The 26,567-nt window shown below is 41.2% G+C and overlaps 2 protein-coding genes and 3 pseudogenes across 15 annotated transcripts; 1 reads left to right on the top strand and 4 right to left on the bottom strand.

Moving 5' to 3' along the window:
* Window positions 1–1,136: 1,136 nt before the first annotated feature.
* On the bottom strand, window positions 1,137–20,929 carry or95a1 (odorant receptor, family 95, subfamily A, member 1). 12 transcript variants are annotated; one of them, XM_078929562.1, is made up of 4 exons: window positions 20,877–20,900; window positions 2,602–2,770; window positions 2,333–2,423; window positions 1,137–2,255 (listed from the first exon to the last, which is right to left on the bottom strand). In XM_078929562.1, exons 3-4 carry the CDS (start codon window positions 2,368–2,370, stop codon window positions 1,460–1,462), a joined length of 834 nt encoding a protein of 277 aa, XP_078785688.1. In that variant the 5' UTR covers window positions 2,371–2,423; window positions 2,602–2,770; window positions 20,877–20,900; the 3' UTR covers window positions 1,137–1,459. The 12 variants fall into 12 exon arrangements, with proteins under 12 accessions (XP_078785688.1, XP_020563808.1, XP_020563811.1 ...); XM_020708149.3 differs by lacking the exon at window positions 2,602–2,770 and having other exon boundaries at window positions 1,137–2,191; window positions 20,877–20,929; XM_020708152.3 differs by lacking the exon at window positions 2,602–2,770 and having other exon boundaries at window positions 1,137–2,089; window positions 20,877–20,927.
* diabloa (diablo, IAP-binding mitochondrial protein a) lies at window positions 15,842–17,834 on the top strand. 2 transcript variants are annotated; one of them, XM_004075312.5, is made up of 6 exons: window positions 15,842–16,146; window positions 16,267–16,366; window positions 16,482–16,607; window positions 16,870–16,980; window positions 17,079–17,175; window positions 17,271–17,834. In XM_004075312.5, exons 1-6 carry the CDS (start codon window positions 16,037–16,039, stop codon window positions 17,474–17,476), a joined length of 750 nt encoding a protein of 249 aa, XP_004075360.1. In that variant the 5' UTR covers window positions 15,842–16,036; the 3' UTR covers window positions 17,477–17,834. The 2 variants fall into 2 exon arrangements, with proteins under 2 accessions (XP_004075360.1, XP_011480670.1); XM_011482368.4 differs by having other exon boundaries at window positions 15,854–16,146; window positions 16,270–16,366.
* LOC101161740 (odorant receptor 131-2 pseudogene) lies at window positions 17,932–20,445 on the bottom strand (annotated as a pseudogene).
* Window positions 20,930–22,578: 1,649 nt separating the features above from the next.
* LOC101161497 (odorant receptor 131-2 pseudogene) lies at window positions 22,579–23,501 on the bottom strand (annotated as a pseudogene).
* Window positions 23,502–23,507: 6 nt separating this feature from the next.
* LOC101161256 (odorant receptor 131-2 pseudogene) lies at window positions 23,508–26,494 on the bottom strand (annotated as a pseudogene). Its single transcript, XR_013659640.1, has one exon. The product of XR_013659640.1 is annotated as an odorant receptor 131-2 pseudogene (transcript).
* Window positions 26,495–26,567: the final 73 nt, after the last annotated feature.

Below are 26,567 nucleotides of genomic sequence, written 5' to 3' on the forward strand. Positions count from 1 at the left end.
CTGTTTCTGGTGCTGCAGTTACAGTCTATTGCCAGATGAGGGTGCTGCAGTTCTCTTTGTCTTCTTCGTTAATATGTAAACACAATGGAAAAAGTGAGGGAGTGCGTCGCAGTTCAATCAGACGTGACAACAACGTTATGCTCTTTTTTAGTAAGGCTCCTTCAGCTATGAATTTCCACACAGAATGACGCAGACTAGAATATATTTTATTTTGAAAACTTCTTTTGCAAAGAGGTAGTTACATGTGATTTGTAAGGGAATTTTTAAAAATATGCTTGAATTTTTTTCTCAACGACTTAGCTAAACTCTGGGTGAGAGTCATAAAGCTGAAATCATTGTAAAAAATAAATTAAATCAATGTAGTAGGATACCATATTGTTGTTTTTTTATGTCCCCATTTAAATCCTTCTAAAAGCTTTTGCAGAACGTCTGATGTAGATACGATAAAATTGTATAAAACAGCTAAAATTACTTTTTTTTAGTACAATGATTGTAATAATTACATTGAACTAACAAAGTGGGGGGGGGGAAAAGCATTGTACTGGTGTTTAGAATAACAGTTTCATTTAAATGATGAAAAATAGCCTCCATCCATAAACAATGAAGACCTGCAGTTTAACAAGCACCATCACAGTAAAGCATGCTTTCAAATAACCACCAGTAGCCACTTCTATCCATAGTCATTTTCAGCAAAGACATCTTTATGTAATCAATTCTGAATTTTTATATTGACGTATTACCTAAATCATTCAGATCACCTTTCAGCAAAAGCTGCACATCCAGACAGAAATGAGCCAGGGAGCTGCCTTTAGGTTCACCTAATAGTCATTTACACCACTGAGTAATGTTTGTCAGTGTTGCTGAAACGGGTCTGCAGTCTGGTTGATGGTTGACAGACTGGAAAATGCTGAACAGGTCAAAAAAACGTCACTGACATCACAGAAGGTTTAAATCAATTTTTAAAATCTGTCTAGAGGCTAAAATGAGCCAATTCTTCATTTTTGGACATTTTAGCTTGGTGCAAGTTAGGGTTTTTTTTTGGTTACTTTAAACTGACAAAGCTTAAAATGTTTTTTTTTCTCTTAAATACCTTTTTAAGTAATTTCAGGTGACAAGATACTTTCTGGAACTAAATCTTTTTATTTTTGAAGTACCAAAACACAACTGAGATCTGTTTAATCCAGTATATAATTTCATGCCTGCATCATACTAATACAATATTACAATAAAAAAAGTATTTCTACTGCATAATTATATACACAAATTGATATATTGGTCTGATTAAAATTGAATTCTTGGATCTCCTGCTGTCATTCTTGAGTCTCTCATGTCACAAATCTTCATAAAAACTGTTCTCTAAGAGGCACCCATCTTATGATGAAAATGATTTTGTTCACACAAACAAACTCGGTAAAAATAGTTTTTATAAGAACTGCTATTGCTTTGTGTAAAAATCAAATCAATGCTTGAAGAAGGGTTTGATGTTTTTGGAGCAGAAGAGGAAGTTTTTCACCATGTGGCTCCTGAGAACCTGATCCCTGAAGCCATAGATGAGCGGGCTGAGGAAACGTGGGACCAGAATAAAGCAGAAGTAGTTGAAAAAGGCAATGTCCTCCCTCGTCCAGACTGTGTGCAGCACTACGAGGCTCTCTGTGATGGGGCTAGTGAAAGCCAGAATGCAGAGCAGCAGCTGAAAGCCATGCAGGAGCACAGTGTGCATGGCTCTCCTCACAGAGAGCCGGTCCTGCCTCAGCTTCCTCGTCTCCAGCAGAATTCTCACATAGGTGAAGAGGATGATGAAGGCCACCACTGCAAAGAAGAGCACACTCACGGCGGCTCTGAACAGCGTCTGGATGAGCGATGAGTTGATGGTAGTGGCTTTGCACAGCACTGGGGTTGTGAGGCCCAACACGGCGGGGTTTCCGCTCTTCAAGGCAAACTCAATGATGGGAAAGACGAAGCTGATAAACCACAGGGACACGACCATTATCCAGATACGTTCTGAACGCCAAGCGGCCGGGCGCTGCAAGGGGTAGAAGATGGCAACGTAACGCTCCAGCGACATTGCAGCCAGGATCAAGGTGGTGTTCTGGAAAGTGGCAGTGGATATAACAAGCAGAGGGACACAGAGCACCACAGCAAATTTCACTTGAGCCATGACACAGAGGAAGAGCAGCACAGAGGACAGGATCTGCAGGGTGTCATTGATCAGCATGTGAGCAAACAGGACATAACGGGAAGTCTCCATGAACTGCCTGTTAGAGGCAAAGACGTGCAGCATGACAATGATGCAGCAGAGGAAAGGGCAAAATAAAGGGATGACCACACACACCTTGATGATAACAGACAGACTACTTGGAGGAGTTGCATTGAAAGGAAGGTCAGTCAGATTCTGCATGTTTTAGCTGAGAGCCGCAGCAAACCTGTACAGGAGAAAAACAATTTAGAGGCAAACTTGCACACAAAATAAATGTCCAAAAAAATCAAGTCATGGTCATTATTCCTGAAAAAAGGGATGCTGGTCAGATAAACTGTTTTAAAAATGAATAATGACATATCAGATACACAAGTTTGTTTTCACATTTAAAGATCTCCACTTACCTGAAGATGCCTTTATGAAGCATATCTTCAATGAGCAAAATTTCAGCAGTTACCTTCTCATCTTCTTATACGATAGGTTTGGCCATAGTCCGGTGTGTTTAAAACCTCCTGATCCCTCTAGAGGTGCCTGTTTACATCACTGAGTGACACGTATCACATCAGCATCACCCTCCATTGGGGGGAAAGGGATTCATGTGAGGATACATGCAATAAAGTATAAAGTTATGCAAATGTTTCCCATATTTTGCTTTTTTTCTAAAATCCTTTTTTATGGTTCATTTTTCACAGTTGCGAAAAATCCAACAAAAGCACACAATGTGAGGCATGAAAATAAGCTCAGATTTACTTCTGTAGCACGCGGCTGTTGTGGTTTCAAAATACATGTTCCATATGTTTTCAAACTTTGAAAAAAAAAAATCCCACTTTTAGTTTTGTTTTAATTCAGTGTCAATGACGGGAAAGGCAAAACTGAATTGTAACAAAAATTAGTATTATAACTTCAGGCGTTTTATTTTATGTGACAGTTTATTTAGATATTTAATCAATGAGACATGGTCATAGACAGAGTGCAGCACATTTTGATGTTATAACAGTGTCAGTGTAATTACAGACAGTGTAATGTGTGTTTTCCGGGGCTTGTGGAAAGCTTCAGCTGTGGTTTTTCGTTGGAAACCTCTATAGATTTCATGAGAGAAGAGCAGTTAAAATGAAGGCTGCTGCATTGCTTTGAAGTAGTTTCTGACCTCTACCCTTTATAAAGGGGGGATAAAGCAGTGTCCAGACCAAAAAGTGAATATTTGAACATCTGGATTTATGACTCAAAGCTGAAACCTCTGGGTGGACTTTTTCCAAGATTACTGAATCACTCGTTTCTGCTGTGGATCAAATAAAGGCACTTTGGACACCGCCTTCAAAGTGTTTTGGCTGGTTTTGGTAATTTAGTTTTACTTTCATGTGTGAGGTGGTTTCCGAGGGCTGCAAGAAAGCTGAGGCTTCAAAAAGACGCAAGTGTTCCCAGTGGTCTTTTAAATATTGTTATGCAGTTTTAGACAAAATCAAAAAATCCTGAGTTGCTTTCTAGGACATAGTTTCTGCAGAGTGGTAGTACAAATTTGCCTCTGAGTTGTGGGTGGCATCACTGGCGCGGTGAAAGCCTGACCTCATTTTCCATGGTCTCTTTGTTTAGATGCTCTCCCATTAGCTTACAGCAACTCACAACCCCAATGTAACATTATTGGTGCAACAAAAAGGACGAGCAATATCGGAGCTATCCAGCTGTTCAGTTTTGAGCCGGATGCCAGCTCGGACAAGGACAAATTTTTATACATCTGCAGAACTGTTTGCAATGAAAAGACTGGGAGCAAACGTTTTTAGAGATATAAAAGACATAATTGTTTGATCCTACTGAAAAAAAACATGTTTTCCTTCTTACAAAAACCGCAGTTATAGGTATTCTTAAAGAAAAGTAGGTCTTGAAGGAGCAGAACAGGAACAGAAAAGACTGAGCAATCTTACAAATTATAAAAAAGCGATTTTGTCATGGTGCCTCTGGCAGTCCCTCCTCCCCCTCCCCTCTCTGCTCTACCTTCCTGATTGGACCCAGCTGTGGACGCTCACCTCATCATCTTCCTGCCTTCATAAGGAGATCCAGTTCCAGCATTCATTGCCAGTTCATTACCCATAATGGTGCTTATGTGACAGACAGGGCTGTGGGTGGTAGTTTGTCCCTCATGGTGTTCCATAGATGAACATTCATGGCCAGCACCTGTCTGTTGAGCTGTGATTGGTTTACAAGGCTGATAAATAGCAGCAGTGGGAGTTCCATCTAGGTGCTGGTTTCCTGGTTTGGCCTTGGTGGGTGAGCTTGACATGTGGACCTTTTTTACTAAAGCTTTTAATCATTTGAGTTCTTTTAAAGTTTTTAAGCATTTGAGTTTGCAAGATTTTAAACTCTATTCATATTAACAGGTGGTGGCATGAGTTCTGACCCTGGGGCATGAGAGGTAAAATAAGGGTTTGCAAAACATGTGTTTGTCCCAGGGGAGAACTAACTTATTTTTCTTTTTCCAGCAGAGTTGCCACTGCTGTTTTGCTTAGTGTTTTTAGTTATTGTTTTAATCAAGCTTGACACCCTTGCTTTTATCCATTTTAAACTGTTTTGTGCTCATTTTTAGTATCTTGGTGTCTGGACCTGGCTGAAGGTGGCTGCCTCCTCCTTTTATCCTTATGGTAGCTGGTGGGTGCCATATTTAGTATTGTGTAAGGGGGACCCCCCTGTTTTCAGCCCATAAATTAGTGGTGACCTGCTCAGGTGCACCTCTTCTGTTTTGTATTTTCTTTTAATCACTGTTTGGGTTGTGGTGTGTTTTGTTTTTGTGTGCATTTGGGCCCTGAGCAGGTACTCCTGGTGAGAGTTGGATCAGAGATCTCCCTTGGTGGTGTTTGTGGCTACCCGCCAGTGCAGTGGGGCTGAGGCGATCCAGGAGGCAGCCGCCCTCATGCAGTGTTGGAGTGCGGTCCAACTGTCCGAGTCTATTTTAACTTTCTCTTTTATGGAATTTGTGTCAAGTTTTTAATAAATTGTATATTCTTAACTTTTATGAAATCCAGTCTCCATTTGGGGTGCACATGTAAGAGGGCGTTCGGTCACAAAGTGGCGTTGTCGGCAGGATCGGATTCCTCTTCTGAATTTAAGACTTGGATCTGGATTTTTGTTTTTTTTTAAATGTCTTTTTAGTTTGTTTGTTTTAAAAGCAAAACAGCAGTGGGCACACCGTGGGACTTGAATAACCAGGGTGCTACATTGCCAGCCCAGCGCTTCAGAGAGACTCCACCTCAGCGATGGCAGATGAAGTGGAGCAGTTAAGAGACCAGGTTCGCCAGCTTCAGGAGGCCAATGATCGGCTGCTACAGCACCAAGCTTCAGCCGGCCCAGCTAATCCCAGAGACTTTGTGGACCCACCAAGCCCGGCTTTGTTGGACAGATTGATGTACCTCCCCAGGGAGCGAAAGTGTCCAGTGTTCCGAGGGCGTGTGGGGGTGGGTATCGATGACTGGGTGGAGGAAGTTGAAGCTTGTGTACGTGCTAGACGCCTAGGTGCTCTTGAGAAAGCATTTTTCATCTTTGACCATTTAGAGGGTGAGGCTAAAGAGGAGATACGATATAGGCCGAGATGTGAGAGGGAAGACCCAGAAAAGATTATCAATATTCTGAGGGAGCTGTATGGGTGTTCAAGTTCTTATGTAGCCTTGCAAGAGAAATTTTTCTCCAGAACACAACAGGAGGGTGAATCCCTCCAAGAGTATTCTCCTGCCCTGCTCTCAGTCATGGACAAGATTAAGCAGACCTCCCCTGAGTCTGTGCCTCAATCAGACAAACTCTTGCGCGACCAGTTTATTGAACATGTCCTGGATCCAGACCTTTGTAGGGAGTTAAAAAGGCTGGTGCGTTTAACCCCGCAAATGTCTATGTGGGAGGCACGGACTACAGCAATTCAGTGGGAACGTGAAGGTAGACCAGGGGAGGATCGTCGTGGTGGCCTTTATCCAGTCCCTTCTATTTGTGCTATGCAAGGTTCAAATGTGAAGCCTGGCGCCCCTCCTCCCTCAGTTGGTGTCATTGGCCCTGAACTGGTGGAGTTGCGTGCTCTAATCTTAAAGCAACAGGAGCAGATTAATAAGCTGACTGATGCTATGGCTACATTACAGAGAGCACCGCGGCAAACTCGGCCAAACCGTGCAGCCATCATTTGTAGGCGATGCCAGCAAGTGGGTCATTATGCAAAAGAATGTGATAATGAACGCGTTCGCACTCGGAGCCCTTCTACCCCATCCCCCCAACAGGCGGATAGTGGTCTTAATTCCCAGGTTGTGGGAAACTAGTTCCCTCCAGCATGCTGAGCCACACGTTGGAAGGGGACCTTACTGGCTCTAACAGTGAGAATTCAGTTGACCCTAACTTGACCTCCCTTGTTGCACATTGCCCTAAGGTAGCTGTTAGAGTGGGAGGGGTAATTGTGAACTGTCTGTTAGACACAGGTTCAATGGTGTCTACAATGGTGGAGAGCTTCTTCTTGGAGCATTTTAAGGATGACCTTCAGCGCTGTCATTGGTTGCACCTACGTGCGGCCAATGGTTTGGACATTCCCTACACAGGCTACGCAGAGTTCACGGTTGAGGTGCTGGGAAAAGTAATTCCTCAGCGAGGGTGGCTAGTGGTCAAAGATCCCCCAGGCCAGCCTCGTTCTGCGGTGCCTGGTGTTTTAGGGATGAATGTAATCAATCAGTGCTATGATGTGCTATTTTGTCAGCATGGGCCTTCTTTGTTTGATCTCCCACCCCTAGTGCATGCTTCACCTCAATGGCAACAGGCGCTACAGTTTTGTCATCAATCCCGGCGTCATCCAGTCAGAACAGGCCTGGCCAAGGTCAGAGGCCGCAGACCTATTCTAATACCGGGAGGTACAGTTAAGTTGGTAGCAGCCACTTGCGCACCACACTTTGGCAATGTCTCGTCTGTTCTGCTGGAGCCAGCTAGTATCCCGTTACCGGATGGCCTTTTGGTTTCACCTTGTTTGGTCCGTGTAGAGAATGGCACAGCCTTTATTCCAGTTGTGAATGTAGCGCTCACGCAGACAAAACTGTACCCCCGCAGCATTGTGGGTAATCTGGTCCAAGCCACAGTTCAAGGGCTCCCTTCAGGGATTTGTGAGATTCCAGAGGAGTCTGGGGTTACAGCCTCTATCAAGGTCCACGAGGGTCACGTTAGTAGTGTTGGCCAACAGTTGCAGAACATTGATCTGTCTGAGCTATCGGAGACCGAACAGGAACAAGTGAGGACATTTCTGTTGAGGCATGAGTCAGTTTTCTCTGCGTCTGAAAGTGATCTCGGCTGTACTAACCTGATTTCACATGAAATCCCTTTGCTCGATGACAAGCCTGTTAGACAGCGGTATAGGCGGTTGCCCCCCTCTGATTATGAGGCGGTGAAGGCCAACTTGAGACAGCTGTTGGATAGTCAGGTTATCAGGGAAAGTAGTAGCCCCTATGCCTCTCCTATTGTGCTGGTGCGAAAGAAGGATGGTTCCCTCCGAATGTGCGTCGATTACCGGCAGCTTAACCGCAAGACTAGGAAAGATGCCTTCCCTCTTCCCCGCATTGAGGAGTCTTTGGATGCCCTTTGTGGGGCCAAATGGTTTTCCACGCTCGACCTGGCTAGCGGCTATAACCAAGTGTCGGTGAATGAGAGAGATCGCCCAAAGACTGCTTTCTGCACACCATTTGGGCTATTTGAGTTTAACCGGATGCCCTTTGGTTTGTGCAACGCGCCAGCTACTTTTCAGCGGTTGATGGAGAGGATGTTTGGGGCAGAACATTGTCAATCCCTCCTACTATATCTGGATGATATTATTGTGTTCTCTTCCAGTGTGGAGGACCACTTAAATCGTCTGGATCGGGTGCTGAGTCGACTGCGAAGAGAAGGACTAAAAGTTAAGCTGGAAAAGTGTTGTTTTTTCAGGAAGGAAGTCAATTACCTTGGCCATCTGGTCTCCCGTGAAGGGGTATCTACAGATCCATCCAAGGTGTCAGCTGTGGCCAATTGGCCACACCCCACAACTGTCTCTGAGCTTCGGTCCTTCCTTGGATTTGCCAGTTTTTACAGGCGGTTCGTGGAGGGGTTTTCAAAGCTGGCTGCGCCATTACATCGCCTGGTTGCTGAATTGGCAGGCAGGAAAGGAAAAGAACCACCCCTGGAGAGCCACTGGAGCAATGCATGTGAGGCAGCTTTCAATGAGCTTAGGAGGAGACTGGTGAGTTCACCCACTCTGGCATTTGCCAATTTTAACCTCCCGTTTATTTTGGAAGTGGATGCAAGCCATGCAGGCCTTGGAGCAGTTTTGTCTCAAGAGCAGGATGGCAGGGTTAGACCCATCGCCTATGCCAGTCGAAGCCTCAGCCCAGCAGAGAAAAACTCTAGTTCCATGAAACTAGAGTTTCTTGGAATGAAGTGGGCTATGACTGAAAAATTTCGGGAGTATTTGTGGGGCCAACATTGCACCGTGTGGACTGATAACAATCCATTAAGTCATTTGGAAACAGCCAAGCTGGGGGCAACTGAGCATCGTTGGGTGGCTGAGCTGTCGGCATTCAGCTATGACATAAGATATCGACCAGGGCGGGCTAACACAAATGCAGATGCATTGTCCAGGCAGCCACCCACAGCAATGACAAGGATGAGCACTGGGTCAATGTTGGAAGGAGTAGCCATCCCGGTTGCTATACATCAAGCTGTTCGACAGGAGCCGCAGGTTACCCAGTATGCCGTCTCTGCTTTTCCCTCATATACTGTAAACGATCTCAAATTGTTACAGGAAGCAGACCCAACTATTAATGCCTTTCTTCAATTCTGGAAAGCACAGGAAGCCCCAAGTTCCAGTGCTCGGGACAAACTGTCAGGACCGGTTCGAGTACCGTTACGGCAGTGGGACAAGATCACAAGTAAGGATGGTTTGATCTTTCGCAAGGTACAGCGGCCGGATGGAGGGGAGGAGGTCCTACAGCTGCTGTTGCCTATGTGCCTCAAAGAAGAAGTCCTGCAGCAGCTGTATGATGACCATGGCCACCAGGGGATTGAACGCACCACTGAGCTAATAAGGCAGAGATGTTATTGGCCAGGAATGAGCGATGACATTAAACAATGGTGCAAAGACTGTACGCGATGTTTCCTGGCAAAGACCTCTCAGCCCAAGCTCGGTGCACCCATGGGGCATTTGTTGGCTTCCCGCCCAAACCAAATATTAGCAGTGGACTTTACCCTTCTGGAGCCAGCTACTGACGGGAAAGAGCATGTCTTGATAATGACTGATGTGTTTTCTAAATTCACACAGGCGGTGCCTACCAGAGACCAGAAAGCCGCAACGGTGGCCAGCGCCCTTGTTAGGGAGTGGTTTTTCCGTTTTGGTGTTCCCGCTCGCCTCCACTCCGACCAAGGACGCAGCTTTGAAAATGCTGTTGTCGGTCAGCTGTGTAACCTGTACGGAGTGCAGAAATCCCGGACTACACCATACCACCCCCAGGGAAATGGGCAGTGTGAGCGGTTCAATCGGACAATGCATGACCTGTTGCGCTCACTGCCAGCAGAGAGGAAAAGACACTGGCCAGAATACCTGCCTCAATTGGTGTTCTGTTACAACACCACTATTCATCAGTCAACAAGTGAGTCACCGTACTACTTGATGTTTGGCCAAAAACCTCAACTGCCGGTCGATTTCCTTCTGGGCAGGATTGAAGAGCCAGAACAGGGGCAAGTGACTGACTGGGTGCGAGAACATCAGCGCCGCCTTGCAGTGGCCTTCCATGGTGCCAGGGAACGTCTACAGGCAGCTGCCCTGAAACGCAAAGACCGGCATGACCAACAAACCCTCTGTGATCCATTAGCAGAGGGGCAGCTAGTGTACCTGAAAAACTGTACCATGCACGGTCGCACCAAGATTCAGGATGCCTGGAGTCCTGTTTTACATAAGGTAATACAGGCCCCTGCACCAGATGGAGTTGTGTACTCAGTTGCACCCGTTCAAGATCTGGGTAGGATTCGTCAAGTCCACCGAACCATGATGAAGGCAGCCAATGTGGATCGGGCCTCAGAGCTGCCTCACATGCAGGAAATGCCTCAGGTAACCAGAATGCAGTCTAGTGGTGAGGATGACGACCAGGGTGCATGGGTCATGCTTGACCACAGGAGGCCAACCTGAACCATCCTATGCACAAACCCTCCTTCAAGGTGACCTTGTGGACAATGTTACACCTCAGGAAGAGTGCGTCCCTGCTACAGAACCTTTCCAAGCTCCTGTGTTACCCACTGGGTCTGACGCAGAAGGTCCGAGGAGGTCTACACGCGCCACAGCAGGACGACATAGAAACCTGCATCACCTCCCAGCATCAGTGTTAAATCAGGCAGATGGGGCTACGAACTCCCAGGTAGCTGAGCTAGAGGGTTGCATTACTGCCATTTTTCGACCATGGTGTTAAGTAGGTAGATTTGTTTTTTTTTTTGTTTTTTGTTTTGTTTTTATCAGTGGGGCACGGATACAAAAAGGGGGGGTAAATGTGACAGACAGGGCTGTGGGTGGTAGTTTGTCCCTCATGGTGTTCCATAGATGAACATTCATGGCCAGCACCTGTCTGTTGAGCTGTGATTGGCTCACAAGGCTGATAAATAGCAGCAGTGGGAGTTCCATCTAGGTGCTGGTTTCCTGGTTTGGCCTTGGTGGGTGAGCTTGACATGTGGACCTTTTTTACTAAAGCTTTTAATCATTTGAGTTCTTTTAAAGTTTTTAAGCATTTGAGTTTGCAAGATTTTAAACTCTATTCATATTAACAGGTGGTGGCATGAGTTCTGACCCTGGGGCATGAGAGGTAAAATAAGGGTTTGCAAAACATGTGTTTGTCCCAGGGGAGAACTAACTTATTTTTCTTTTTCCAGCAGAGTTGCCACTGCTGTTTTGCTTAGTGTTTTTAGTTATTGTTTTAATCAAGCTTGACACCCTTGCTTTTATCCATTTTAAACTGTTTTGTGCTCATTTTTAGTATCTTGGTGTCTGGACCTGGCTGAAGGTGGCTGCCTCCTCCTTTTATCCTTATGGTAGCTGGTGGGTGCCATATTTAGTATTGTGTAAGGGGGACCCCCCTGTTTTCAGCCCATAAATTAGTGGTGACCTGCTCAGGTGCACCTCTTCTGTTTTGTATTTTCTTTTAATCACTGTTTGGGTTGTGGTGTGTTTTGTTTTTGTGTGCATTTGGGCCCTGAGCAGGTACTCCTGGTGAGAGTTGGATCAGAGGTCTCCCTTGGTGGTGTTTGTGGCTACCCGCCAGTGCAGTGGGGCTGAGGCGATCCAGGAGGCAGCCGCCCTCATGCAGTGTTGGAGTGCGGTCCAACTGTCCGAGTCTATTTTAACTTTCTCTTTTATGGAATTTGTGTCAAGTTTTTAATAAATTGTATATTCTTAACTTTTATGAAATCCAGTCTCCATTTGGGGTGCACATGTAAGAGGGCGTTCGGTCACACTTAGTCTGGTGACCAAGTTTTGTATCGGCTTCCAAGTATTAGCATTTACTTATCTTGTTTCTTCGCCTCATCTTCAGGTCCTTTCACCACAAGTGTCCAGCTGGGTCTACCCTTCTCAAGAGCAGTCTGGTCCGACTCCATGCTTCCAATCTCAAGCCACGCCAAGATTCCTGCCAAGCTTAGACTCCAGCCACGCCACTTCCTCAGCCATGCCTAAACTCCCGCCACGCCAAGACTGCAGCCTCTGGTCACATAACTCCTTGTTATGACCTTGAAACTCGTCAAGACTCATCTTTAAGTTCCATTCTGGAAATTAAATCCTTTTGTTCCAATCCTCATCTCCTGTTTTTCCTTCTGGGTTCCAGCGTCTGGGTCTGCTTCGTTATTGAAATCATGAAACATTTTAAATAATCTGAAGATTAAAGTCTATAAAACTTTACTAAAGGTCACAGGTGCTTCACCACTTCACTCTGGTTCTATTGATCCTGTAAAAAAGGACACATAAGCCATTGCAGCATGTTGGTTTTTGTTCCTTCCAACATAAATATGGACTCATTTTAAACGTATAAATCCTTTAATAATAATTATGCAGCCATAACATAAAGAAAAGAACAATTTTGTTGATTTTCTGTAAATAGTTCGATTTTAAGTTTGTTCTGTCAATTCAAGTGTAACAAAGTGTGCAGGGATTCACAGCATGTTCTGATGTTAAAGCCTCACACCTGCAGAAAACGTGTTACTGTTGGTCACATGTTGGGGAATGGGTTTATGTCAAGGTCAAAACAGTTTGTTTTTCCTCATGATGAAAATGACTAATAACTTGGTTAAATACAACCGTAACCAAATAAGCTTACTTCAATCAAACAATGGGGTTTTTGAGGGTTAAGAGTATGTTTGCATCAGCTCATTTAATATAAGAAATTTTAGAGTACATTTTATTTTAATGTACAGACACGTTTAATTGAGTTCAGGAGTGCACATAAATCTACAGCAGAAATCAAAACAAATCCATGTAACAAAAAGCTATAAAAAAAAAAACTCCATCTGGGATTTTCTGGTTCAGTCTTGCACTGCTGTCCAGATGTTTCTCATCTTCAGTCGAAATGCCTCAAAATCACTGACAGGACTCAGCCAGTTTGTGTCCTGTCAGTGTCAGGACATAGCAGGTTGTGTATTTGATGTACAAGGTTCTATTTTTAGTCAGTGTCACACTCTTGCACAGGAGATGAGAAAAGCAGTATTGTTTTTGAAGCTAGTGATATAATCCAATGAGACTCCACAGTCTCTGTTGACTAAAATTCAACTGCTTTTGTGTCTCTGCAAAGTTTGAGGGCAAGTCCCTGAAACTCAACACACGAGCTGATTATTAACACAAAGCTCCAAAGCTCAGTTAGGCAACCTGTGACAAACAAATGAAACCTTTGAGAGCGGCTGTGTGTCTCTGCAGGTCTGTACGTCAAGCTTTGCGTCAGTAATCAGGACCACAGGGGGCGGGAGCAAAATCCGTCCAAAACAAACACGCCGCTTTTGATTCCAAGCAGATCAAGTCCAGCAAATCACTGATCTTTTAGGCCTCCAGGGCATCAAGCTGTTAACCAACAACCCCATGAATATAGGAAAAACAATCCTTTAGAAGACATGAGAAGCTATTTCCACAAAGAAATAATGTGTAGAAATTGTCTAAGTGAGCATTTGAAGCAAAAAAAAAGTATATAAAGAGTATTGATGAAACTTTTAGTTTCCTAAAATAATTGTTAAAGTATTGTTAACCTACACAGATCATAACAATGATACTTGCCCTAATTTTATCAGTTTTTAAACATATGGCACCCAAAATTTTAAAAGGAGGTTTAGACAAAAATATATTTTTAACTCTTTTTCCTTTCTTTCCTTTAGTTTTGTTGACCTGAATTTCATGTTTACTCTGACAGAAAGCCCAAAGAATGACCACAGTTGTCCTTGTTGATTTGTTTCTGCAGTTTTAATTATTGTTGGAAAGATTTATAACAAATTTGATTAAGGTTTTAGTTTTGTTTTTCTTAAATAAATACAACTTTTCTGGATTTGTATGCTTCTTGCATATTTTTCATTTTTTGTGCTTGTAGATTTTTTCTGTTGTGCTCAAATCATGTTTTACAATTTAGTTTTCTGTCTTTGCCACGAGAAAAGCAGGTTTAAACTCATAATCAACCGACTGTTTCCATAGGTTCTCCGTATATTTACATTTTAGTTTTTTGGGTTTTTCTTGGTTCAAGTTTGTTTTTGCATGGTTTTTATTTATTTATAAGTCACAAAGGGATGTCATCTGTGGTTAGATCTTCCACAAGTAAAATACATTGCTATGTTAATATTTTCTGGAAAAAAGTAAAAAATTCAGTTGGACATTTAATACCATGTTGAATAATTATTTGTTGTTTATTTCAATGAATTTCAGTAATAAAAAAAAACATAGAAAAAGACATTAACATTGAAATACATAGAAATAACAAATCTTTTTAAGATGTGAATTCATAAAATCATTCAGAAAATAAAAATCTCTCCTTGACTTTATATTGCTTCTATTCATTGTATTTGCACACTTCATTTACACACTTAGGACACATTGAATGCATTAAGTACAAATATTTTTAAATAGAGTATTTGGCAATAATAAAGTGTCACAGGTCTGTTCTATTCCTTGTTAAAACATATAAAATTGAAATGTCTAAACATGTCTGAGAAGCCTTTTAATTGATAAAGTCTGGGAAATACATTCCAACTTAAACATCTCAATTTTATATGACATTCCGATCAGAATGTAATTGCAGTAAAACAACAAACAGTAAATTCACTCTAATGTTGGATTTTGAAAATGTAAAGAGTCAGAACATGAAAACTAGTGAATATATCTCCCAATCCAAGGGATGTTTACTTGTTATTGATGCTGCTTTTTATCTTTGTGTTTGTATTGAGGTTTTTGAGTTTGGCCTTAAAAGTTCATTTTTGTCTGGTGAGGTTCAGTTACTGAGCTCCTGCTGTTTCCCTGTGTCATGATGACATCTGTTTTTAGTTTGCAAGTGTCATAGAGCTGCATCTTTTTTCTCATCCTTCTGTCATGTTCATTAAAAAAAAAGTGAGTTGGAATAAGTTCTCCATGGGAGCTGTGGGAACACCTCAAATGCAACTTTAGGTAGAGAGATAGTATTTACATACAGGGAGGGTTGAGGGCCCTGGGTTTGTTTCTAAGTCTATCAAAGCTGCAAAAACACGAGGAGTTTCCAGAAGATCCAGACACTTCTGACACACTGCAGTCTTTATACTGTAATACCAGAATAAAACTCGGACCAGAATGTGAAGCATCGTTAGCAAGTAGTCAGGCCGTTTTAAGACTCCCTACAGCCTGAATACGGGTTGCTCATCGTGCGTTTTTGTGTGTGTCTATAGTTAAAATAGTTGAAACAGTAAAAAAAAAAAAACTTAAAATACTAAATATTATTAGCTTAAAAGACAAAAACAGGTTATCCTTAAACTCAAGAAAATCACAAATCAAGAAGAAAGGAGAAAACCAAGACACACCTTATTGAAAGAAAAGCTCAGGAAACTTAATCCACCATTTCTCCAAGTTTAGCCCCCGTTATGTTGGAAGAATCTTCACAAATCTGTCACTCGTTACTTTTTCTAGACAGCGTTCATTAACTGTCCTTGCCTAGAGATCTCTAAACAATAGGAACAGCACAATGTGTTCAACAGCCCAATGTTCTCGTGGAGCCGAGAACAGAGCAGGCACAAATCCTGCAAAACAAGCCATAAAAAATGAACTGCAAAAAAAGTCCTGGCACATTATCACCATGCAAAAGATAAACAAGATAAAGGAAATCTTCTGGGAATAATAAGTACACAATCTACCAACAGCTCGCAAAAGTTTTATTGTTACACGGTTACACTTCTTCTTATGGCTTTGATAGCAGTAAGTTGTTAAATTTAAAGAAAAACGAGGAGAACAAAAGTTGACACAGTTCTTGTGCGCACACACACATGGAGACGGGCCTCAGTAGCTGTTGCTCAAGCCACCATCTGGTTCTCTAAACTGCACGTATCAGTGGAACATTGCTGATAAAGGTGAATACGTATATTTGCAGGGAGCGTCAACAGATCAATGTCTTTTACGTAATAATTGGGGGGCCGAGGCCTTACAAATACCAGCAGGTTGCAACAACTGAGACACTGAGCAGACTCTGAGCTTTCTAGTAACCAGCCCATTTCTTTTATTCAGCAGAGCAAAGACCACAAGGAGCTTACAGCTAAAAACCTGAAATTTTAGAAAGAGGAGAAAACTGGCAGTTAGAAAATAGTTTCACAGATTATTCGAAGAAGAAATCATCAATCTGCAAAATGCAGGCTGCTCGTCAGTGTTCAGTGTGCACCAGATGTGCTGTTGTGAGAAATCAGACGGACTTTTCTCAGCTCCAAAGACGAGGAGTAGCCTCCATCCGCTACCTCAGGTAAGAAATGAACAGAAAGCTAGTTTTGAGTATAAATTCATTCCATATACAAAGTGTTCATTTTGAATTTGCACACTCTGTGATACTCTGCCTATGGTACATGTGTTCATTTTTCTGCAGCAGCTCTGAGAGTAGGAGGGCTGCGGTCCGGAGGCCTGCCAACCTGACAAACCCCACAAACGTGAGCTTGGCATCTCTGAGTCTTGGCCACGGACTTTGGGTGAGTGTCTTATCACAGTAAATCTATGATAGCATGTTGTTTATCCTATAAAAACAAATAAATATGGTATTATATCAGTCAAGTAACATGTATCTATATGTCTTTGTGTTTTAAGCAAGTGGAAAATCTCTCCCATGACTCGCTGATCAGGAGAGCTGCCTCGGTGGTGACCGACAGCTCAAGTACCTTCCTGTCTCAGACATCCCTGGCTCTCAGCGACGCCCTGACTGACTATGCAAAAGTACGTTTTGATTTCAGGTTCAAACTTTTCTTTATGAAGTTTAATACAATTGATGAGAACATCAGAACTGGAAAGTGGCACTCAACTAGAAAAAATAATGTACAATCAAGAAAGCATGTTATTCATGACAAACTGAATGTTTTTATGAAAGGCATGTGCTCTGTGAAGTTAGTTAACATGCAGTCTGACAGCTCATTGATAAGTCCATACAGCTAGCTCTTTCTTGTTTTTAACTTTTGGACTCCTACTGTTTTATCAACAGGCTGTACACTCACGCATTGCCTTCCAAAAGCGATATCTGTCATCCATGGGGAAGCTGAGTCCGGCAGAGGAGGGATCTCTCAAGCAGACCATTAGCAGCTGGCGTGCTGAGGTTGGTGGTGAAGAGTTGCTAAAAAGTTGCAAGAAAAATGTCATGCCTCACGTTCTTATTTTGTGACATTTGTCCTCTTATCATCATCACATAAACAGGCTGCTGAAAGGCTGAGTGAATGCAAACGTTATGAATCAACTTGGAACAGCGCTGTCAACCTGTGTAAAATGGCAGCAGATGCTGCATACAGCTCTGGTGAGTCAGTTGAGCTTGTTCACAGTGGTGAAATTCTGTAGATTATTTTGGATGGATTGTTGGTTTGAACCTTTCTGAAACTTAAATGTTCACAGGAGCCCAGCAGGCATCCATCTCCATCAGAACCAACATCAAGGTGGCCGAATCGCAGTTGGAGGAGGCCCGGAAACTGTCAGCGGAGGCTGAGAAAAAACTGGCCGAAACTAAAGTAGAAGAGATCGAGAGGATGGCAGAGTACGCAGCTTTCCTGGAGGGCAGCGAAGAGTATGAGATTCAAGAGGCATATTTACGAGAGGACTGAGACAAAGAGGCTACATTATGTTGTAAATAAACAGTTCGCTGCTGCACATATGTTTAGTATAATTAAAAAGGATGTTTGCACTTAGGAAATGACTTATTATTGCTTTATCATTTGAAACTATTTATTGATTATTGAAGGTTTGCAGCTAGAAAACAACATCACTGCCTGGGGAAGAAATATGTATATCTTTTCAAATCATTAGATCATCAAAAAACAGACATAAACATAAAAAAACCTATATATGTTTAACATGTGAATTGTTTGAAAGTTGACAGTGAATGCAGACCATGTTTGTTATATTTTACTTGTGTTAATGAGGTTGCTGGTAACTTCTAAATAAAGTGAATAAAATCTGAAACTAGCTTTCTTGGACAGATTCTCATCACTTAGAAACAGAAGGATGAAAAACAAACATAAATAAATAAATCAGCTTAGCAGTTATGACAAGAGAAAACAGGACCTGGTGAAAACCATCGCAGTAATTAAACTTTATATTGAATAGATTGCGATGGTTTTGAAAAGTTGTAGTAAATAATTGTTTTCAAGTGCTTTCAATATTCAACTCGAAAAATCAGTTCAGGCCACAATTGAGTAACAAGAAAAACGGTTATGTCATTTAAGACAAACAGTTTATTTTGCACCAAAGTAAGTTCAGAGGGCTACAGATTTTGTGTTTTAGGATAAACTCTAAACTCCAGTTACCCTGTAGCACAAAAATCCTGTGATTTTTGCAGGAAAACTATTCTGATCCTAAATCTTCCAAAGCTTTTTTAAAGCAAGAAAAAAGGTTTCATCTCTGAGGCCATAAATGAGAGGACTCAGACACCTGGGAGCGAGAATAAATATTATGTAGTTAGAATATCTTACACTGATGAAAAAGTTCATACTAACTTGGAGAGCAGCAATTTCTATGAAGGGACACCACAGCTGGATGAGGCAGAGCAGCAGCTGGAAAGCATGAAGGAGCACTGTTTTCAGGCCTCTTAGCGTTGACTGTTTATTCTCTCCCGATGCTGCTTTAGCTACTCGCATTATTTTATAATACGAGAAAACAATGACAATGCACATGATTAAAAAGAAAAACTGACTTACAGCTGACCTAAGATCATTGTGCCACTTATATAATATGAACATTTCCACTGAGCACACCATGTTTTCCTTGAAAATGCTGAGAGAAACTGATGCAAAAAACACAGAGAGGATGACCATGCAAGGAATGGAACTGATTCCATGAATGATGAGGATGCAGTGCACCGTGCTGCGAGGGGAGCACAGCTCTGCGTGATGCAGGGGCATGCAGATCGCCACATATCGCTCCAGGGTCATTGCTGCAAGAGTAACAGGTGTAACCATATTGTACAAGAGCACTACTATTGATACAATAACGCACACCCAAACATGCATGACCACCTCAAAAGCTGTTAAAACCAGTAGAATATCAGACATGGCTAACAGAAAGCTATCTGACATTAGCATTAGAGCAAATAAGAGGTACCGAGCACTCGTGTGAAAAGACTTTTTTTTGAAAAATGTCACAATCAGCAACATGTTGATGAAAAAAAATATAATGACCAAGACCTGCACAATAATAACCCGGTAACTGGGCTGCCGCACCACAAACCCACCAACTACAGAGGTGTTGTTTGCCATCAACCTGTGGAAATAAAAGACAGATGCCTACATAATGAAACGTCTAGAGTGACCGTTCAACGCCTTTGGTTTAGTTCTGAAAAAATAACAATAAAAGCTTTTAGCTTTTCCGAAGAAGTGACTTTTGAGGAAATGCAAACCAAAATTGAGATGCTGCTGTCTTTAAAGCCTTTTATTGTCCAACCTTCAACAACAACAGCAATGGAAGGTTTACTCTCTTGTGGCTTCACTACTGCTCATCACTTTCGGTGACTGCCCACTAAGGATTTGGAGCCAATCTGCAGCAAAAGTTGCATCCAAAGAATGATTTTTTTTTACAAACGACAACTCATGATTTCCTTTGCTTCTTTATGTGTTTTAAATCATCTTTGGTCATTTGGTTCTTTTAAGTCTCCCTAGCAGCAGAGACAACAGTGTAGCAGGCTAAGTCCCCCGTCTCCCTATATTGTTTGGTGTTTTAGCATACATTTTTGTGCATGTCTAGACCCAAATCATAGACCTAGATGTCAATAAACTCAGGCACCCGCCAGCATATATATTTTTTAACCCTGCGGGCACATGTTAAGGTGTTGAAATCCCCCTGAGACAGGGAAGGGAGATCGTGACAGGAAGACAGACATCCCCAACAGGAGAAAAGTGGATACAGAGTTCCAACAAACCCTGCTCCAGCTTTATGAGAATGATGGACAAAGAAATGGTACAGTGAAGGACCAATAAATCACTGGATTCATGCTTCACACACAATACACCAGACCCACTCCCTAAGCAAAATATTCCTATCTCCTCGGCATTTCTGAATCTTTCTTTATTCAGATTGCTGTGAATCAGGGGCAGATGAAAAAATACAGTTGGAAAAAGCTTGTGGGTTCAAAGCAGACCCTATAGCAAACTGCAAGTTCCCAGCTCTACTACATTGCAATGTATGGAAGCATTTGTGTCTCATAATTCAAAATAAAAGTCAATATAGGATATGCTTTTTCATTTTCACAACAAATTCACAACAAATCCGCCAAACGACTTTTTCTTTTTCTTCTGCAACACCACTTATTCTGTCACGTAATTACAATGATGAAGAAAATGGTATTTTACATTTCCTTTTCAAAAAGTTCTCTAGTAAATGTGTAGCAATATTCCATTAGAAATATCTAATTTGACAATTATAATGAAATAATAGTAATGCTTTTTCATTTTCACAATGTAACTGCATGAACTGACTCAAAAATAAAAAAAATCAATCCTCCAAAAAGCTTTTTTGTTTTCTACGTGCTACTATAATGCAAAGAGGGGATTGCAGTTTCATTTTCACATCCCCCCTTGCAAAAAGTGTTGCATAATTAATTTCCAGTCAGCAGTTCCGGGGGGGGGGGGGGGGGGGGGGGGGGGGCGGAGCAAGAAAATTGAGAGTACACGTTTTTGCTTTTGATGATTTTGGTGGAAAAAAAAGATTCTTGCTCAAAATATTCATGGTTTTCTATCCAAACTTTTTTACATTTTTTGTGTAAATGAAAATGGCTAAACAGGCATGATCCTTAATGTAGGAAGAGGAAATGGAATCAAATGCGTTTTGAACCCTAACCCCTTTTGTCACATGTAGTACTGATGAGGAAACGAAAGGTTATTGTCAGTAAACACTGTGTGACAAAGTAGTTGTATCTACTTGTCACCTGTCTGTCATAGCTCATCACCTTTAGACACATCATGCACAACCACCAAATGTTCAAGACTGGTTTGATTTTGTAAAGTTTCTCACCTTCTCTTCCTGGGGCCCAAGGAACAAAATGGTGGCCTAGGCCTTTGCTTCCTGTTTAATAGATGGGCACAGGAAGTGAAAATAATTAGAATTTCTTTGTATACCTTTTGTTGTTGTGATTTGAGTTGTTTATTTATTTATGTTTGTCTGTATTTGCAGGACTTTAACTGTATGGTTTACAAGACATTTCTACCTCTTGTTGTATATTTTCTTTATTGTTTGTTTAAATGCGGCCTTCTTCTTGGGAGTGGCCAGCCAATTAACTGGAGCCCATAAAAGGAAAGGAGCTCAGTGTGAAGGAGACAGAGCATGAGTGAGCTGTGCAGCCAAGGTGTAGTAGAGAATAAAAACCTGTTCTTGAACTCAAAAAGTCATCCGCCTCCTATGTTAACTAGGCCACTCTTGTCACATCACATTGTGACACACTGCTACACTGCCTTTCTAATGTGTGGATAAAAAGGGTAGAGTCTGGCCTGTAGTCAGTGTGGACAGCTCAGTTGGCTGGGTGTAGGACTGGTGAGCAGGAAACCTGGGTTTGCTTTCCAAAGTGAGCATTGGGCTAAAATCCAGTGAGGGTCCTAACACCCTTTGCATTGCTGCCTATCTGGGTCTTCCTGTTCCTCGAAATTACAGAGTTCTGTCAGGAAGGTCATCTGTGCAAATCAACTATCACTGATTTGCTTTAGCCCCCTCTAACAGGATTTGCCGAAAGGTGAACAACAGACCTGTAGTCAGTGTACAGTAAAAAGTTACTGCAGTGTTCCCCTGCATATTCTCGGTTTCACATTTTCGCTGATTTTCTTTCCTGTCACGTAAGTCCTCCGTTTCATCACAAAAGCTCAGACAACTCAAGAAGCATTAACAAGACCGAAGGAGGTGCTGCAGGGATTTCTGAGGAGGTGAGCGGAGATTAGGAGCACGCCGCCCCGACAGCTTCCTTGCCAGCTTTTAAAGAATATTTTACAGCGAGTAAGAGCTGGTTCCACCAGTTCCTGGATCGCTATAACCAAATTTTGTGTGACTGCGTGGAGAAATGGCGTCAGCTGACTCAGAAGCGGACGAAAAATATCCTGATACGCTGAGGAAGATAATCGCGGAGAATAATTGTCATTCAGATGAAAGAACGCTACAGTACAGTCAGTTGCTCTGAATTAAAAGAAAAACTCATTCTTTATTAAATGTTTGACAAAGCATAAGAAATGTTTCAGAAAGGTTTTTGATGAGTGAGGATGGGTGACGGACATTCTTGGCTGCTGGGGGTGGGGGGTTCTCCGTATCCATGGATTCGGCGTATTTGTCCCCGAACCCTAACCCCTACAAATGTTGGGAAAATACTGTATATCTGCATTTAGTACTTAACCGTTTTTTAATCATAAACATGTAAACATTCAAAACACTGAACACACAGCATCTAACTATAAACTAGTAAAAGTAACAAGAAGAATAGTGGTTTAGTCTGAATAAAAAATGAATGCTTTTAAGTCATAGTAAAATGCAGAATTTTACTTAAACAATCATGTTTAGTACATGTTACCAAAACCTGAATCAAAGCCGTCAAGCTATTTTTTTGGACTACAGAAATCTTGTCGAATTAAGTTTAAGTACTATTGTTGACACATACATGCATGTTTTTTCCCCCAGCCCATTTTCAATGAATGTCCATTTCATGTTTAAAAAGAAATTACCAAGTGTCTAAATATATCTAAGACCGGTAAAACTTTTTTAAAGCAAGAAAAAAGGTTTCATCCCTGAGGCCATATATCAGAGGACTCAGACATCGTGAGGCGAGAACAAAAACAACATAATTGCTGTATCTGACGATGAAAAAAAGATTTATATCAATTTGAAGAGCAGCAGCTTCTATGAAGGGACACCACAGCTGGATGAGGCAAAGCAGCAGCTGGAAAGCATGAAGGAGCACAGTTGTGAGTCCTCTTAAAGTTGACTTTTTATTTTCTCCTGATGCTGCTTTGGCTACCTTCATTAATTTGTAATAGGAGAAAACAATGACAATGCACATGATTAAAAAGAAAAACTGACTTACAGCTGACCTAAGATGATTGTGCCATGGGTATAATATAAATATTTCTACTGAGCAAATCATGTTTTGCTTGTAAACACTTGCAGAAGCTGATGCAAAAAACACAGAGAGGATGACAATGCAAGGAATGGAGCTGATTCCATGAATGATGAGGATGCAGTGCACCGTGTTGCGAGTGGAGCACAGCTCTGCGTGACGCAGGGGCATGCAGATCGCCACATACCGCTCCAGGGTCATTACTGTGAGAGTAATCGGTGTCACCATATTGTACAGAAGCACAACAAAAAACACAATGATACACAACCAAACTTCCATGACTACCCTCAAAGCTGTTAAAACTACCAGAATGTCAGACACGATTAACAAAAAGCTGTCTGACAGCAGCATTAGGGCAAACAAGAGGTAGCGAGCGCTCGTGTGAAAAGACGCTGTTTTTAAAAAGGTTGCAATCAGCAACATGTTGATCCAAAGAAAAATGATCACCAGGATCTGGACAATAATAACTGGATAGCCACTCGGAAGCCTCACATCGCCAACCACGGAGGTGTTACCTGCCATTATGTCTGTAGACTTATACAACAAAAGAAATAAATGCACAAGCAGTTTTTTTGATTGTTAAAGGAACATAAGTGTATAGTTTAGTCTCTTAAATGAAAAGAAAGCACCAAAACAATGAGATTAAAATGGAAAAGTTTATCTCAACATCCACATTGTTCCAGAAACAAACATCTTCCTCTGACATTTGAGCAAAAATGAGATGCTGCTGTGAAGGGAGCCTTTATATACAGGACATCTGAGATCAACATCAAATTAAAGTTTGCCGTCTGGATGTGATGCATCCAATCACCTTTAACAAAAAATTGATTTTTTTTTTTTTTTTTTTACAAAAGATGCTTTGTATCTTTCAAAAAAATATTCAGCTTTTAAAAAATATTAAAAAATAAAACAAGAATGTCATCAGAGTGCTTAAAGCAAACTAAAACAATCTTAAATAAATACACTTCATATTGGAACCTAAATCCGGGGCAAAAGTCACAAGTTTGTAAACTTGTGTATTTTGATAGACTTTTTTTATTGTAAAAACATTTTTTTGGGAACAACCATAACATCAGTTATTTTTTTAAAATAGATAGGTTAAAGGTGGAGATCTCCAACAAGAGGAAAAAATGGCAATCCAAATTTGTCTGCCAACAATGCTCTAAGGTGATGGTGGAAAATAAACCAGGTAAAAAATGGAAAACTTCACAATGGGTAATATGCACCACACTCAGATGTGTAACTCCTGACTCCTGGCAAGCCAGGTATTCCCTCACTGCATGGAAAAGGGTAACCAAGATGTTCCAAGATGTGATTTAATTTGTGAGTATTTCCTTTTTGCTAAGTGATCTCTAATCGACCGATGCCTCCCACCTGCCTTAAATGAACATTATGTGATAATAATTTAGAGAAAGAGGGTTCTTATTTGCTGAACCATTGGCTCAGTCATATAAATAAAATAAAACAAAAAAATATCTATTTCAAAAGAGCTAGAGTAATTATTGAAAATCTAATCTCACAATTTCATTAAAGATATTGTAACATGTCTATGTGTAATCTATTTGTGTGCTTGAAACTGTACACACAAATCTACATTTGTGAATCAGCTGTACCTACTGACCAAAATCACTATATTTAACATTAAATTGAATAAAAACATCTGCTCCTGTTAATCATTCTTATTGCTTATGTTTGAGTTAATGGGTTTTTCATACTCCGTGAAAAAAAAAAAATAGATAAAACTGCCTGTTTATAGGTTTGGTTAAGTTAAAAAAAAAAAAGAACATTGGTCAAAGTAAAGAAAAAGAAAAACCTGAATATTTATTATATATATTGTAGGTATATGTATTTTTAGGCAATTTGAAAAAAACATGACGATTTAACATTTGTGCAAATTATTACATTTTTCGAGTTCTATTTGAAGTTTCCATCCTAAAGTTGTGTTAAAGCAAGAGTATGAATATATAATAAGTTCAAAGTTAGAAAACATTTTGATTAAACCTCAAAAAAAATAAACTGTGTTATTCATCTGGTTAACATTAAAAAAGATTGACTTTAATGGTGGATTTCACATATTTTACAGCAGACATAGTTTAAAACTAGTATTTTCACAATGAATATAAAACAGTCCTAAATAACATGCTTTGTTGCTTCAAGTTGTTTTTTGATCAACCACACTCAACACATGCATGCACGTTAAGTAAAAAATAAGTAAATTAGCATTTCTAAATGAATCTAAGACCGGTAAAACTTTTTCAAAGCAAGAAAAAAAGTTTCATCCCTGAGGCCATAAATGAGAGGACTCAGACATCGTGAAGCAAGAACAAAAATGACATAATTGGAGTATCGGACGTTGGCAAATAGATTTACATCAATTTGGAGAGCAGCAGCTTCTATGAAGGGAATCCACAGCTGGATGAGGCAAAGCAGCAGCTGGAAAGCATGAAGGAGAACAGTTTTCAGGCCTCTTAATGAAGATTTTTTATTTTCTCCTGATGCTGCTTTGGCTACCTTCATCATTTTATAATAGGAGAAAATGATGACAATGCACATGATGAGAAAGAAAAACTGACTTACAGCTGACCGAAGATCGTTGTGCCACGTGTATAATATAAACACATTTACTGTACACACTGTGTTTTGTTTGTAAATACTTAAAGAAGCTGATGCAAAAAACACAGAGAGGATGACCATGCAAGGAATGGAGCTGATTCCATGAATGATGAGGATGCAGTGCACCGTGCTGCGAGTGGAGCACAGCTCTGCGTGACGCAGGGGCATGCAGATCGCCACATATCGCTCCAGGGTCATCACTGTGAGAGTAATCGGTGTCACCATATTGTACAAGAGCACAACAGCAGAAAATATAACACACAAGAAAACCTGCATAGTCAACTGAAATGATGCAAAAACCATCATAATGTCAGACATGAACAGCAAAAAGCTGTCTGACAGAAGCATCACCGCAAACAAAAGGTAGCGAGCGCTCGTGTGAAAAGACTCTGTTTTAAAAAAAGTCCCAATAAGCAACATGTTGATGCAAAGAAAAATGATCACCAAGATCTGGACAATAATCAGCCGATAGCTGGGCTGGCGCAGTGCAAAACCACCAGCTATTGAGCTGTTATCAGCCATTTTTCTGGAATACAAAATTGAGATTTCTTTGATTAAAGACAGAGGAGGAGACCTAAAAACTTTAGAAATACACTTTACAAATTCATTCTGTTCCAGAGATATGTGCTGACCCTTAAACAGAAATGGGACTCTGCTCTGTATGGACCCCTAATATTAAGCACTCAAGAACAACATGAGGCCATTGTTGGTTCTCTGGTGGCTCTTATGACACATCCTTTTTATCCCCCACAGTGGCTCTCCTCAGAGACTAAGTTAGACATTTCAACCCCTTTCTGTTATTCTTTGTGGAAAAAAAATGGAAAACCTACTACGCCTTCATTTTTTATGTTTTTTCTTTTGTCTGTCTTTCAGCAGTATGGATTTTTCTTTTTCTTTTTTTGAATCCCCAAATCTTACAGGGTGCACAAGTTGTCATTAAGTGCTGTTTTCAAGTGTATTCTCCCAGTGTGTAAGGGCTGTTGTGACTAATAAGGGTTGGA

This window comes from Oryzias latipes, chromosome 13 (assembly GCF_053564925.1).
Source record: "Oryzias latipes strain Hd-rR chromosome 13, Olatipes_Hd-rR_3.1".
Lineage (NCBI taxonomy): Eukaryota > Metazoa > Chordata > Actinopteri > Beloniformes > Adrianichthyidae > Oryzias > Oryzias latipes.

What these genes read in the sequence shown, in the direction of transcription:
- or95a1 (XM_020708145.3), bottom strand. Translation starts at nt 2,370, where the DNA reads ATGCAACTCCTCCAAGTAGTCTGTCTGTTATCATCAAG. An exon ending in GTCTGTCTGTTATCATCAAG is followed by an intron (nt 2,256 to 2,332) that starts GTGTGTGTGGTC and finishes TGCCTCTAACAG; the next exon opens with GCAGTTCATGGAGACTTCCC.
- diabloa (XM_004075312.5), top strand. Translation starts at nt 16,037, where the DNA reads ATGCAGGCTGCTCGTCAGTGTTCAGTGTGCACCAGATGTGCTGTTGTG. An exon ending in GCCTCCATCCGCTACCTCAG is followed by an intron (nt 16,147 to 16,266) that starts GTAAGAAATGAA and finishes ATTTTTCTGCAG; the next exon opens with CAGCTCTGAGAGTAGGAGGG. An exon ending in GTCTTGGCCACGGACTTTGG is followed by an intron (nt 16,367 to 16,481) that starts GTGAGTGTCTTA and finishes TTGTGTTTTAAG; the next exon opens with CAAGTGGAAAATCTCTCCCA.